Consider the following 13,962-nt stretch of genomic DNA (forward strand, 5'->3'; position numbering starts at 1 on the left):
CACTCACTTCAGCCTCCCAAAGGCATGGGATTACAGGCTGAGCCACCGAGCCCGGCTTAAAGAGAGAGTAGAGAGCACATAGATTTTTCCCCCCCTCTTTCAATAAATTAAGAGACTTCAGTATACCTTAAATAAAGAGACAAACAAAATTTAAGATATGAGTTTTAAAAAATCACTTTAATGTTCAGTCCAACACTAAAAGAATTTGCTCATTTCTTACTGACTAATGTCTCTAAGAATTAAAAGATAGTCCATTTTTATGAGAATATGGTTTATACATGGAGATGGGGTTTAATCAACAAAGTTTCAAATATTGGAAGCTATTTTCTACTTCATTACACTTAAGAAAATAGAATTAGTTAGCCTATGTTTAACTATACCATTATATTGTAAAGTTAATGGGAAATTAAATAAGTGCGTATGTGAAATTTAGTACCTTATACTGTAATCTTAAATGATTATTACTTACTATTTAATCTAACTCTGGATTATTGGTGGTCCTGTCATTTCTTTTAAGTAATTATGCAAATTAGTTATGAGCTAATTTTAAGTGCTTTCATATTTTGATTGAGACGCATTTAACATTTTCCATTGAATAAAAAAAAAAAACTTGAAAAAAGTCTCTAAATCCTTTCTCACACAACTTTCCCTTCTTATTTTGTCACATGCTACATAGCTAAAATGATGCAGCAAACAGAATATAAATATTACTCTAGCCAATGTAGCTGGCTAGTCAGTTGGGCTTTAATTTTATTGAAAAACATTTTACTGATTATTACAAAATATCACACAGTCATGCAATTCTCAGTTCTAGTAATGCTCTAAGTATATTTCTGCTTTCAAGTGTCCCCGTCAATGTTCCTATTTTGAGCTGGTACTTTTTAACCAGCCTTTTTTCATAGACGTGCCCCAGTGATATTTTCCTAAAGAATCAAGCCTGTTTTGAATGATATTTTCTTTCATAAACTGAAATTCATGCCTTATAATATCTAGACATTAATATTCTTAACTGGCTAATGCACACAAGCATGTCTTTTATAAAAAAAAACTTCCTGTAAGTGACCATACCTGAAGGAATACTATTAACAGAAGATTGAAAGACTACACTTCTACCAATGTTTCTGAATACATTTAGGATGTTTTTTTACCCTACTTTTTTTTTTAGATTGGAAAATATAGTTTATTTGGAAAGTAAATGGTGGGGGAGAGAGAGAGAGAGAGAGAGAGAGAGAGAGAGAGAGAGAAGATTCACCTCCCTAAGGTAGGGGAAGGGGGCCAAAGCTTAGAAAAACACAGCCTGGTCATAGCTCAAAGAACACAAGGCCAGACCATAGTTTAGCAAGGCAATGGACTATCCTAACATTTTAAGACAATAAACAGAATAGGCAAAAATAACATTTTATTTTTTAAAAAACTCATCTTACTTTTAATATCCTCAAACAATCAAGTGGCATGCATTCTCAACCACAAATTGCAATGTGACTAAGACACAGCTGAAGTAATCAGTTGTGTTACAAAATAATTTATGCTTGGAATTTATTTTTTAAAATCTAGTTTTATATATAAAATATAGTCTGTTTCAACTCCTTCCTAAATTTACTTCAAAGTATAGTCCAAAATAATACGACATCTGTCCCTTGCTCCTGAATTTTATATTCACATAATTCATAGATTGTCTAAAAAATTACTTTGCCTTATTTGAAGTAAGAATTAATCACGTGAAGTAGAATTAAGGATGGGACACACACACACACACACACACACACACACGCACACAAACATTATATTATTTACAAAATGAATTTAGAAATATATAAAATAAATAAATAATATTCACCTGCACAAAGTGAGGAAATATACTATATGCTGTTGAATATTTATGTAGAAAATATAAGTCTTGTGTATGTTGGGCTCTAGGTAACTGTGCTTGCCATTCTTGTGTTTTATATCCATGGAGAGTACCTAGCAGGAAGTAGACAAGTGGTGTGTACCTTTTTCATAAGCTAAAAGCATATGTTTTGCAAACTTTTGTCTATGAATCTTACCCAATGTCATGAAGCTGAGCAAATTAGAAAATTATTCTTGTGCATTTTTTAATTTGCCCTTGCCTCAGATGACTCTGGGGTTGTTATCCCTGGGTAAAGGTATCAAATAAATGCTTTGATTCTGCGTGTCTAGCGATTCTTCTCTTCTTAATGTCAATCATATAAAAACTTCTATTTGATGCAACACAAAGGAGGTGAGGCAGAAGGAGGAAGGACTTAAGTCCTGCTGCAGGCCATTTATGAATCTGTAGGCGATAATTTTATAGTAATGCAGATAAGTTATAACACTTATTCTGAAATTCTAGAATATTCTTTGAGAATTTATTGGTGATTATATTTTGCATTTTCTGTTTCCAATATTCTTTCTATGGCTTAGAATTTTGCCTCTACCATAGGCAAATAAAGGCATTTAAAAGGAGAATATTTGTTTCTTCCATTATTTCTGTGGCTACCATCAGATTGAGCAACTTAGTGGGAATATGGGTGAACTCTCCAGCAGCTGAGCTTAGGTGTTTATGAACGTTCTCCACACAAACTACTGAGAACAATACAGATTATTATACAGAAAGTTATACAGAGAATCATTGATTCTCTGGCTTCAACCCCCCAGTATGCATGCTTCCTGCTGTCAAGCCCTTTGAGGATGGACTAGATCCATGACACAGCTTTCATTTTGATCCTACATCTGGATAATTGCTCCTGGAACTTTTAGTGTAATATCTCTCGAGCATAAAGAAAAAGGAGCTATACAGATTCAGGCACTTAGTCTTTCTGTCCTCAGATGGGGCAAGGAAGGATACTAGTTCCTGAATGATGAACTTTGTAAATGACTCATTAACATTTTTTTCATTTGCAGCATCCTGAATAGCCTTATGAAATACTACAACAGCATGCGGTCAGTCATCTATTAATAAAGTTCCTTCTTTCAAACAACATAATGTGGAAATTATACTGGTACATTTTTAAAATTTTGCAGTCATGAAAACTTATTGCTTTATAAGTGCTTAAATAGGCAAAGAATATTGTGGCTTGCTCCATTGGTAGAATCACCATTGTAATGATACTACAGTCCACAATTACACAATTGCTGAGCAATCCACACTGTAAGGTATGCTCCTAATTATCGGGTTCAGTGGAGAAGATGTGCTGACTTCCAAGGACTTGTTAAAGCAAATATCTAGACTATGTCTAATTAGAGGGTTCTGAAATACTTTCAATATTGGAAGGTCATATATGTCTCAACTCTACAGGGTATAAATTTGTCATGTGGCTCTACTGCTAAGTGGGGTTTGCAGATAAGGCATGTGCTACGGTGTTTACGAAAAGAAAAGGATTTGGAGTTAGCTCAATTTGGTTCAGATTTTGTCTACCAGAGATCAGTTAAATGACCTTGGGCAAGTTAGTTAACCCCTCTGGGCATCAGTAAAATGGGGAATGATAAAATCATGTAAGTAACAGAAGTTGTTGTGAAAATCACATAAGTTCATGTACACAGAGAGCCTAATACGGAACCCAGCATATTGCAGTTGGTCAGTGAAAGTCTATTATTTTACTGCTTTATTGTCAGATTTGTTGGCTTAGAATCGTTCATCTCTTTGCAGCACATTGCCAATTGACAGCAATGTTTCTCTGTTACAATAAAACAGGTTGTGGCTTCCGTCCACTTCACTGAGAGGAAGAGACAGCCATCACGTAGAGCCGTCTCCATCCAGTGTTCTACCGCTTTCTCTTTCCAAGTATGTAAGAGCAGTTTTTGCTTATCAATGCACCCCATGGTGAGTGGATTGTTTTTTCCAGCAACTAAACATTGTTCTGACAACATCACCTGCAAGGCTAATTGTGCACTATTCCTTTAACCAGAGGACACCCTGTTTAATTTATCTGCAGTCTTAAAGGGGAGTTGTTTGCTAGATGAGATAGTGTTCTAAATAAAGTCTGGCACAAAACAGTCTCTCATATTTTGCTTAATCCTGAATCCTCCATAAAGTCTCAGTTAACTGTTGGGCTATCCTAAGTGTTTCTTTATGGTGATCTCACACTGCTCCATAGCTTATGTCAGAACTTCTGCCAGATAGAACAACACAGCACATTTTTGCCTGAGATACAACTCCCCACCTTTTGGGATGACTACTTTGGGCTTTCTCTGTCTGGTGGTAATCAATTTGGATGCTATCTTGTGTTGGTCCTTGACATCTGATCAAAACAGTGGTTCTCATCAATAATAATGAAGAGAATAGAACAAACTTATTGGTTACTTTAGTACAGAAAGCCCTCAATGGCTCTAAGACATTCAGATGGTCATGGATACTTAGAATTTTGAGTTGCAAGACATTCATGAGCAGTAAGTAAAATAATCTAATATATTTCTGAACATATTCCTAAACCACAATTTATTCATTGAAAGAGAGTTTGTACTGTATTAAAGTTTAAACTTTTCTATGACTAGACTCCTTATAAAACATATACTTCAAACTCCATTTAATTTTTTTTTTTTTTTTTTAGTTGGAGTCTCACTTTGTCACCCAGATTGGAGTGCAGTGGCCGCTCCCGGCCACTGCAGCCTCAAACTGCTGGGCTCCGGCGATCCTTCCACCTCAGCCTTCCAAGTAGCCGGAGTTACAGGCGTGCTACCACGCCCGGCTGATTTTTTGATTTATTGTAGAGATGAGGTCTCGCTGCCCAGGCGGGTCTCCATTTAAATTTAAACAATAATTTAATTTGGTTCTTCTCACCTCCAACTATAAACTAGACAACTCATTAAAAATCCATCTGCTTTTCAACATTAGAGAGTAGAGTATGTTAGTTCACTTTAATTTTCTTACTGTGAATATTTTGGGGTAAGTACAGGCACTGAGTTATACCCTACATTTTATATAACCACTACAAGAGATTGGTAATTGATAAGTAATTGATTTTCAAAGAGAGTAATCCTTTTCTTCGTGAATGGACTGAATTCTTGTGTAAACTGTCAGAGTCAATGTCTATAGATCTTCTGAACACTGTTAAACCAAGTGGCCACCATATGCTTGATGTGCCACCAGAAGTGATCAATAAATGAGGACTAAGATTCTTCCATAGGTTTAAAACTTCTAGTTATTTCTACCAATTCTGCAATAACAGAGATTTACTTTCAGATTGTGAAGTGTTTTAGAGTGTAGTTAACCAAAGAAAAGTGCTTTTGAGGAAAAATTTTTCAACGGACACATTCTACAATTCAATCTCTATATCTGTTACATTTAAACAAAGGAGTCAATTATAAAATTATAGACATAGTTCAATTTTACTGGAGCACATCAGAATGCTACAAATGAGAGGCTGAGTGAATGGTTATAAAGTGTTCATATTCATCCTATGGGAAAGTTGCAGGAAATGACTTGACAGCTTCAGATGTAGCCTCCTGCAGTTGAAAATAACAGAAATGCAACAGTATTCTAGCATCTTGACTATTTAGCAATCTGTTCATTCTTAATTTAAAAATATTCTTTACCCTGTACCCTCCCAAAATACAGTGAAATGATTTGCATGCTGTTGAGAAAGAAGGAAAAAAACATATCATTTGAATGTTCACTATCTAAAGAATGATGAAGTTGTTATCTTTCCACTGAAAGAAGGCTTTTACTTTTTTATTTTTGACTTTTTGTAGACATGAGGTCTCCCTATGTTGCTCAGGCCGATCCCAAACTCCTAGGCTCAAGCAATCCTCCAGGCTCAGCCCCCCAAATTGTTAGGATGACAAGCAGGAGCAACTGTACAAAGCCGAAAGAATTTAGGGAGGAGACGTAAAACCAGGGACAAAGAGAGGAGTCAAGATGAAAGAGATATAATGGTTTGAGTTTTAAAAAAATAGAGCAAAATGTTTCTGGTAATTTTAGTCTTTTATACTTTTCTTTTGCGACACATCAATGATTTATTAAAATTATATAAACAGTGGTCTGAGTAAGCTATAAATATTTAATTACAATAAATCAATGGAATCTTTAAACATCATTTGAGAAAGGTCGCGTAGTGATTATTTAAAAAAAGATATTTCAACCGGATTGCTTTGTTTGGTTTTTTTTGATGGTTTGGGTTTAAAAAAAAATGATCACTCTGTCGCCCAGACTGGAGTGCAGTGGCCACTCCCGGCCACCGCAGCCTCGACCTGCTAGGCTCTGGCAATCCTTCCACCTCAGCCTTCCAAGTAGCTGGAACTACAAGCGCGTGCCACCACACCCGGCTAATTTTTGATTTACTGTAGAGAAAAGGTCTCGCCAAGTTGCCCAGGTGGGTCTCGAATCCCTGGGCTCAGGCAGTCCACTCACCTCAGCCTCCCAAAGCGCGGGATTACAGGCTGAGCCACCGACTCCAGTCAACCGGATTGTATAGGGCTGCCTCGTACACCTTTATTCATTAGAAGTAGCTGCCCTGCCAGCTGACAAAGGAGCCCCGTGTGGAATAAGGAAGTTTTTCTAGGTCTCTCACTTCCTAATATGCACAAAGGAGTCCACCTACTTTATGGAGGTCTTCTCTGTCTTCCTTCTGAAGTTACACAAAGGAGTTCACATATTTTATAGAGGTTTTCTCTATCCCCCTTCCCAGTGTGTATACAAAGGAGTCCACCTATTTTGTCAAAGTTTTCTCTGTCCCCCTTCCCAATAAGCACAAAGGATTCCACCTACTTTACAGAGGTTTTCTTGTCCCTCCGCCTTAATATGTAAAACAGTATGAGCAGTTCCTCCTTTGGGTTCAACTTCCTTTCCTGACCTTTTTTCCTTGAAATGAATGGAAGAACGCTAGGCAGAGTGCTGGAACCGAGACATTCAGTGAGAAGTAGAGGATTAAAAGATCTGCCATCGGGCACAGAAATCTCCAGACTGGCATTGTCTAAGGTCCGTCAGAAGTCGATTTCCTAGTCACAAAATGTGTGGGGGTTTTCATAACTGTGGTGAGTGGAAGGGTCTGGACCAGGTTGTGACTGAAAGGCAGGCAGGCTTCCCAGTAGCTGGGATTGCAGGTGGGTGCTACCATGCCCAGCTAATTTTTTTATTAAAAAAATTTTTTTGTAGAGACCAGGAAAAGTAAGCAAAAACTTTGCCTTTCAAATAGAATGTTTAGACATATTTTTTTCTTATTCTTAGTATTTGTCAAACACTGCAGTGAATTATCTTTTCCCTGTGCTGAAAAGTTTCTAATTGGCTTCATAGTTAGCTAGTTCATAAAAACATTTAAATTTTTTCTAACATTTGTTATCACAGAAGACAGTATTTTTCTAATTCAAATTATCAACCAGAAATTCATTTCTTACCTTGTCAGAAGGTTTGAATGGATTTCCTTGTCCACTAATTCCACCACTGATACTAAATCCAAGGCCAGGGTTTTTTTCTATTCTCACACAAAACTATGTAAAAAAGATATTAAAAGATAATCAAATAGCTATCAAAGCTAAATATTTTCAAATAACCTCATTATAGTAGAAAATATTCTGATTTTGCTTGAGTTCTTAAGGTTAGCCTATGTCAACTTGGTACACAGAAGGCAGTATAGACTCCAACGAAGTGTTTAGAGTCTCCACAGGCAATAAGGATGATGAAAACTGGCTTAAAATTACCTGAATGAGTAGATGTTAGTAAGTGCTTATCTGTTACCATGTATAGGAGGACTACATTGATTGGCTGTTTTAAGTAATTAGATGTCTTATCAGCACCTAAAAGGTTGTGCGTTATCTTAACAATATAATGCCATAAATAATACCATAAATGCACATGCATTCAGACTGATTAGAAAGGACTGTGTGGATCAGTGAAAGAAAGCTTGCAAGTGTAGAATGAGAGAAAATATGGCTATTTAAACAAGTTGCTTCTACTTTCTAGCAAAGTAGCACAATTCTTATCTTTGATAAAGTCTATTGGTGAGGAATATTAGAGCGTCTAGTTTTCTCAAAATAAGGGGCCATGGCTTTAGTGAGGGTGAAACAAAGGAAGAATAAAGTACTTAGTGTGTGTGTGTGTGTTGGGAGGTATGATTCAGGGTTAGGGAGTGCATTACAGAAAGATACTTAGTGGTGCTATGCTGAATTGGCTTTCTAGTGACTAATCTCTTTCCCAGCAGTATGTATTACAGCTTTTAGTGGATACCTGCTGCTTCTGCTGCCAAAGATGCATTCATCCTTCTCATAGCTATATTTTAATTTCTCTTTGAAGAGCCACCCACTTTCTTATTCTCAGCTTGCATGCTTTGGAGGCATTGTGATATTTATACCTAAAACAAAGCACTGTAGTCCCTAAAAAATGTGATTGTTTACAGGAAGGGCAGGTAACCCAATTAAAAAAAAGATTTAGGAGATATCTACTAAGATTTCCAAAAATTGTGTTCTTTCCTTGCTAGTTTCAAATCTGACAAGATCTGGAGCCCTTGTAGCTATCTTTCTACTATGACAGGAAAGCCGTTCTAGGACAAAAACCAACCCGGGGAAAGAGAAGTAATGACTTCCACCAAGCCTAGCATTAAGTCTTATCTGAAGCCTGCCCCAATCCTGGAGTTTCAGTTTATATAAGCCAAAACATTCTCTGCTTGCTTAAGTATTATTATATTGGGTCACTGTAATCAAGTGCTAGTTGATAAAAAGTCTGGGGGAACATTGCTCCTTTTCAAATATAAAAGAAGCTTTTTTATTATCTTTGATTTTATTATTTTTAATTTTTATTTTTTTAGAAGAGGTCTCGCTATGTTGCCCAGGCTGGTCTCAAACTCCTGGCTGCAAGTGATTCTCCCACCTTGGCCTCTCGAAGAGGTAGGATTACAGGCATGAACCACTGCACCCAGCCATACTAGTTTAAATTTTTTTTTTAGTTGGAATCTTACTCTGTCGCCCAGGCTGGAGTGCAGTGGTATCCTCACAGCCACCGCAGCCTCAACCTGCTGGGCTCAGGTGATCCTTCTGCCTCAGCCTTCCAAGTAGCTGGAACTACAGGTGCTTGCTATCACACCCATCTAATTTTTTGATTTATTGTAGAAACGAGATCTCACCAAGTTGCCCAGGCTGGTCTTGAACCTGTGACCTCAGGCAATCCTCTTACCTCGGCCACCCAAAGTACTGGGATTGCAGGCTTCAGCTACCACGCCCGGCCACTTATCTTTTATTTTAAAAAGAAAACAAATTATACACTTGTTTGAAAATTCCTTTGGGAACTGAAACAACTAGAAGCTCAAATATTCTATACAGTATGAAACTCAAGATAAGGTTTTCACCCATTGAAGGGCTGTTAATTTCAGGAGCATCCAGAAAAAACTTGATGACTAAGAATGCTTCACTCCTGGAGTCATTTCCAGGCCCGAGTCCTGGGAGGGTTATCACAGAAAAGCACTGCTGAAGAGGGCTCCATATCTACATGAATTTTTATGCAAGTAAGGCAGCTGAGTCACTCTCATATCTATTATCTCTTCATTGACTCTCCAGAGCAACAGCTGGCATACAGCACTCAATTAGTTTTTGATTGAATCAACAAATGAACGAGATAATATGCATGTGCAGCCAAGGATACTTTCAAACACAGATTATCAATAGTATATTGTGGCTCCTTGTTAAAACACAGAGGATTTTGGAATGCATGCCATTTCTTCAAAGAGTGCTTTGATTATGTAATCAACTACTTTGACAAACTGTTATAGCTTTGAAAATAAAAACTGCTGCCAAAATCATGATTTGTGCCTTTATGTTACAAATATTCACTGATTCCCTACTAAGCGCCAGGCAGATAATAAAAATTCTAGACCTCGTGGAACTTACACACTAGTGAAAAAGATAGATAGCAAACATAAAAAACAAATAAATAATTTTAAATAGTGAGATGATCTGTAGAAAAAATACAGCAGGAAAGGTACTGACTGAATGGGAGTGAGGATCTATTTTAGATAGAGCAGACACAAAAGACCTCTCTGAGTATGTAACATTTGAGCAGAAACACAGATGGTTCTTTAGAACTCTTTAGGATTGAGTGATAGACAATAAGGCAAAAGAAAACTATCCAGAGAAGAGGGAACAGTGATAATAAGATGGATGGGTCTTTATGAAGTCAAGAAAGAACAAGATGGCATAAGGATAGACATATAGGTGAACTTTCGACAGAATTGAAAGTCCAGAAATAAGCCCTAACATTATGGCCAAATTATTTTGACAAAGGGCTCAGGTAACTCAGTGAGGAAAAGAAGGGTTTTTCAACAAATGATGCTGGGACAATAATATATCCAAACGTCCAAACGCAGAAGAATAAATTTGTATCCAAAACTCACACCATACACAAACATTAACTCAAAGTAGATTACAGACTGAGACATAAGACACATACTGTAAAACTCTTAGAAGAAAATGCAAGAGGAATAAAATTCATGATCTTAGGCAGTGATCCTTTGATATGAAACCAAAGGTGATACAAGATATTGGAACATTGAATTCATCAATTTTAAACATTTTTTGTACTTCAAAGGAAACCTTCAAGAAAACAAGAAGAAAGTCCACAGAATGGGAGAATATATTTGCAAATTATATATCTGATGAGGTTCTTATATCCAGAATATATAAGTAACTCTTACAAATAAATAATAAAAAGACAAAGAACCCAATTTAAAATAGGCAAAATATTTGCACAGACATTTTCCCAAAGAAGATATATAAATGTCTAATAAGCACCTAAAAACATACTCAATGTCATTAATAGTTAAATAAATGTAAATCAAAATCACAATGAGATACTAAGTCACAGGAAGGCTATAATTAAAAAACACAGACAATCACAAGTATTGAATGCAAAGATGTGGTGAGGATGCAATATATTGTAGCTACTTTAGAAAACAGTTTAGCAGCTCCTCAAAATGCTAAACATAATTACTATATGATCCAGCAATTTCACTTGTAGATATCTATCCACGATAAATGAGAATATATATCTATACACACAACTTTGTACTTAAAGGTCATAGCAGCATTAGTCACATAACCAAAAAGCAGAAATAACCCAAATGCCCATCAACTGAAAAATGTATAAGCATAATGTGGTATACCCATACAATGAGTATTTAACAATATATTTAACAATGACAAGGAATTAAGAACTGATACATGCTACACCAAGTACATCATGCTAAATGAAAAAGCAAGTCACAAGAAACACACGTTGCACAATTCCATTTATATTAATTATCTCGAATACGCAATATGTTGAGACAGAAAGAAGACGAGTGGTTGTCCAGGGCTGGAAGGAGGGGGTAAGGAAAGTGACTGCTAATGGTTATAGAGTTTCTTTCTGAATGACGAAAATATAAAATTAGATTATGGCGATGGCTATATAACTGTGTAAACAAAATAAAAGCCACTGAATAGTAGTGCACTTTAAAAAGGCCAACTTCATGCTGTGTAAATTACAAACAACGAGGTCAGAGGACAGAGGAGAAACAGTGAAGGGAAGAGCAGATTGAGAGAAAAGCCAGGCCATATCTGTGGAGACCCCACATCTTAGAAAGGATCTGGAACTGACTCCGAAATCTGAGCGCCACGAGAGCGTTGCATGCACAGGAGTCGCGTGATGGGGCTTTTGTTCTGGCAGTGGAGAACAGACTGAAGGGAAGTAAAGGTGAAGAAGAGAAAGCAATTTGGAGGCTTCCGAGTCGTTAGGAGTGAGGTCGTGACCAACTCAGATGGCAGCTGGGCAAGTGATGAGAACTCGTGGGTTCAGGATAGATTTTGACAGAATTGCTGTGGACTGGGGTGCAGGCTGTGAGAAACCGCAAGGAAGGGCCTTTGGTCACAGCAAAAGGGCAAACAGAAGGACCACCAGTTGAAATGGGGCAGTCTGGGAGGGAAGCAGGTTTAGTGGGGGCAACAGCAGGAAATAGCCAGTTTTCTCCATGATGTCGAGTGTAAGGAGTTTTTTGGACATCCAGATTGAGCCGCCAACATTTGCTAATTTCATATGAACATCTAGGGGGCAGGGGAGAGACCAGGGCTGGAGATAACAAGTTTTAGAGTCACCTAGCCTGGAACTGAATTTAAGGGAGCATGAGCAAAAGAGAGGAGTCCAACCCTAAGCAGGGGGCAGAAGAGAGCCGGGACATAATGACTGGTGAAGTAAGAGGGAAAACCAGTAGAATGATGGCAGCCAAGTGAAGAAGCTGCTTCAAGAAAAAGGTCACTCCAACCACATAACTGAAAGGTCAAGTGAGTGAGATGGGTATGGGACTTGACAGAAGCAGAGAGAATGCTTCATGGTATGTATATCAAACTTGAAATGGAAGTAGCTACTACTTTTAGTTCCTGGTTTCATCAGTTGTCATATAATAGCACTTACATAGATAAGTGATGAAGAGGGTATTGTAATTGTTGTGTTTGACTTACATTGTATACACTGCATAACCATACAAATTCTACATAAATCTTCTCTGCGTTTCCCAAAATTTCTAATAAATATGTGTAATGAGCTGAAAAAGGTAATAATAATTAGAAAATATAGATATTAATAGTCAACAATACTACTTTTGATAACGGCTCTTCTATTTTCTTTTCTTCTTTTTTTTTGAGTTGGAGTCTCACTGTCGCCCATGCTGGAATGCAGTGGCACGCTCACAGCCACCACAGTGTTGATCTGCAGACCAGCTGGGCTCAGGCGATCCTTCTGCCTCAGTCTTCCAATTAGCCAGAACTACAGATGTGTGCTTCCACGCCTGGCTAATTTTTTAAAAAATTATTTTTACTGTAGAGATGAGGTCTTGCCAAGTTGCCAAGGCTGTTCTTGAACTGCAGGCTTAGGCAATCCATTTGTTTTAGCTTCCTGAAGTGCTGGGATGACAGGCTGAGCCACCGTGCCCGGCCGTGATCTTCTATTTTCATACCGTTTTTGTCTGTTGTATATAAGAGATGCAAGTCTAGCTCAAAACCCTGATTAAATCTTTCAAAAATATGTACTGGTATCAAGGTTGAGGAATAAAATCCCCTGATGTGGCATTTTTCAAGTCTTTCAGAAAAATTTATTTATTCTGTATATAACTAGGAAGTGGAAATTCAAATGCCTTTTTGTTCAGAAATAATTTTAGAGGTTATTCATTTTATTTCCTTCATTTTACTCTTAAGGAAACCAACAAAATCAAGCATATGTTTAGTGAAGCGATCACAGCCGTCCTTTGATTCCTGTTGCAATACTGACCATGTTCTGCCGTGTGACGGCACACGACCTGAAGTCAGTTAATAGACTTTGTGGTGCTAAGTTATACGTTACTTGTGTCAAATTGTGAATTATAAGTTGAGACCTGAAGCACTATTTTGATGACTGGAGAATGGAATTCTACAGGGAAAATATTTACAAGTAGCAATTCTTTAAGTGGGGCAGGATGAGGTATAGGACATTTCTAAAATTATGCAAGTCAATAACATACATGAAAACTATCTACTTATTTTATAACTATTTTATTACACCATTGTTTTTTAATTTAAAATTTATAACAAATAAAACAAATCTTTCCAAATTTGGCTCTGACATCACTCCACAGAAGATCTCTTTTTTTGCCTGTTCCCACTGGATGAAACCCTCACCTGGAACTCCTGTGTACTCTTTGGGCAGTTGACCAGAGCATCTCAACTGAAGAACTGTCTGTGGCATGTCTCTCAGCCAACTGCTTTAGTACTCCACATGCTATTCAGTATTAAAACAACTTTTTCCAGGAGAGAGTACAGCACCTTCTTCTGGGAAGGTTTTGGAGCTTCTTTCCCGTCAATATGATGAATGCATATCAGCTTGTTTAACTTACTGAGGCTAATTCTAAAATGATCTCACAAGTTCTGTACCAGGCACAGTCTTTGGTTCACACGAATACTTGCAGGCACTTGCAGGAGACAGCTCTAGAGCTCCTGCCATCCTGATATGTTGGGGGTGATCTCCTGTCTGGGACAGAC

General features: G+C 37.4%; 1 protein-coding gene across 1 annotated transcript in view; it reads right to left on the reverse strand.

Annotated features, from left to right (window-relative positions):
• Positions 1 to 5,394: 5,394 nt before the first annotated feature.
• Positions 5,395 to 13,962, reverse strand: part of LOC103266952 (leucine-rich repeat-containing protein 7-like) — a gene marked incomplete at its 5' end in the record, with an annotated part of 62,688 nt that continues 54,120 nt past the window's right edge. The window contains 2 exon segments of the mRNA XM_021715585.1: positions 5,395 to 5,442; positions 7,330 to 7,422. Coding sequence (XP_021571260.1) covers positions 5,395 to 5,442; positions 7,330 to 7,422 — 141 coding nt within the window.

The sequence above is a fragment of the Carlito syrichta genome, unplaced genomic scaffold (assembly GCF_000164805.1).
Source record: "Carlito syrichta isolate Samal-C Ts95f unplaced genomic scaffold, Tarsius_syrichta-2.0.1 Scaffold101911, whole genome shotgun sequence".
Classification (NCBI taxonomy): Eukaryota; Metazoa; Chordata; class Mammalia; order Primates; family Tarsiidae; genus Carlito; species Carlito syrichta.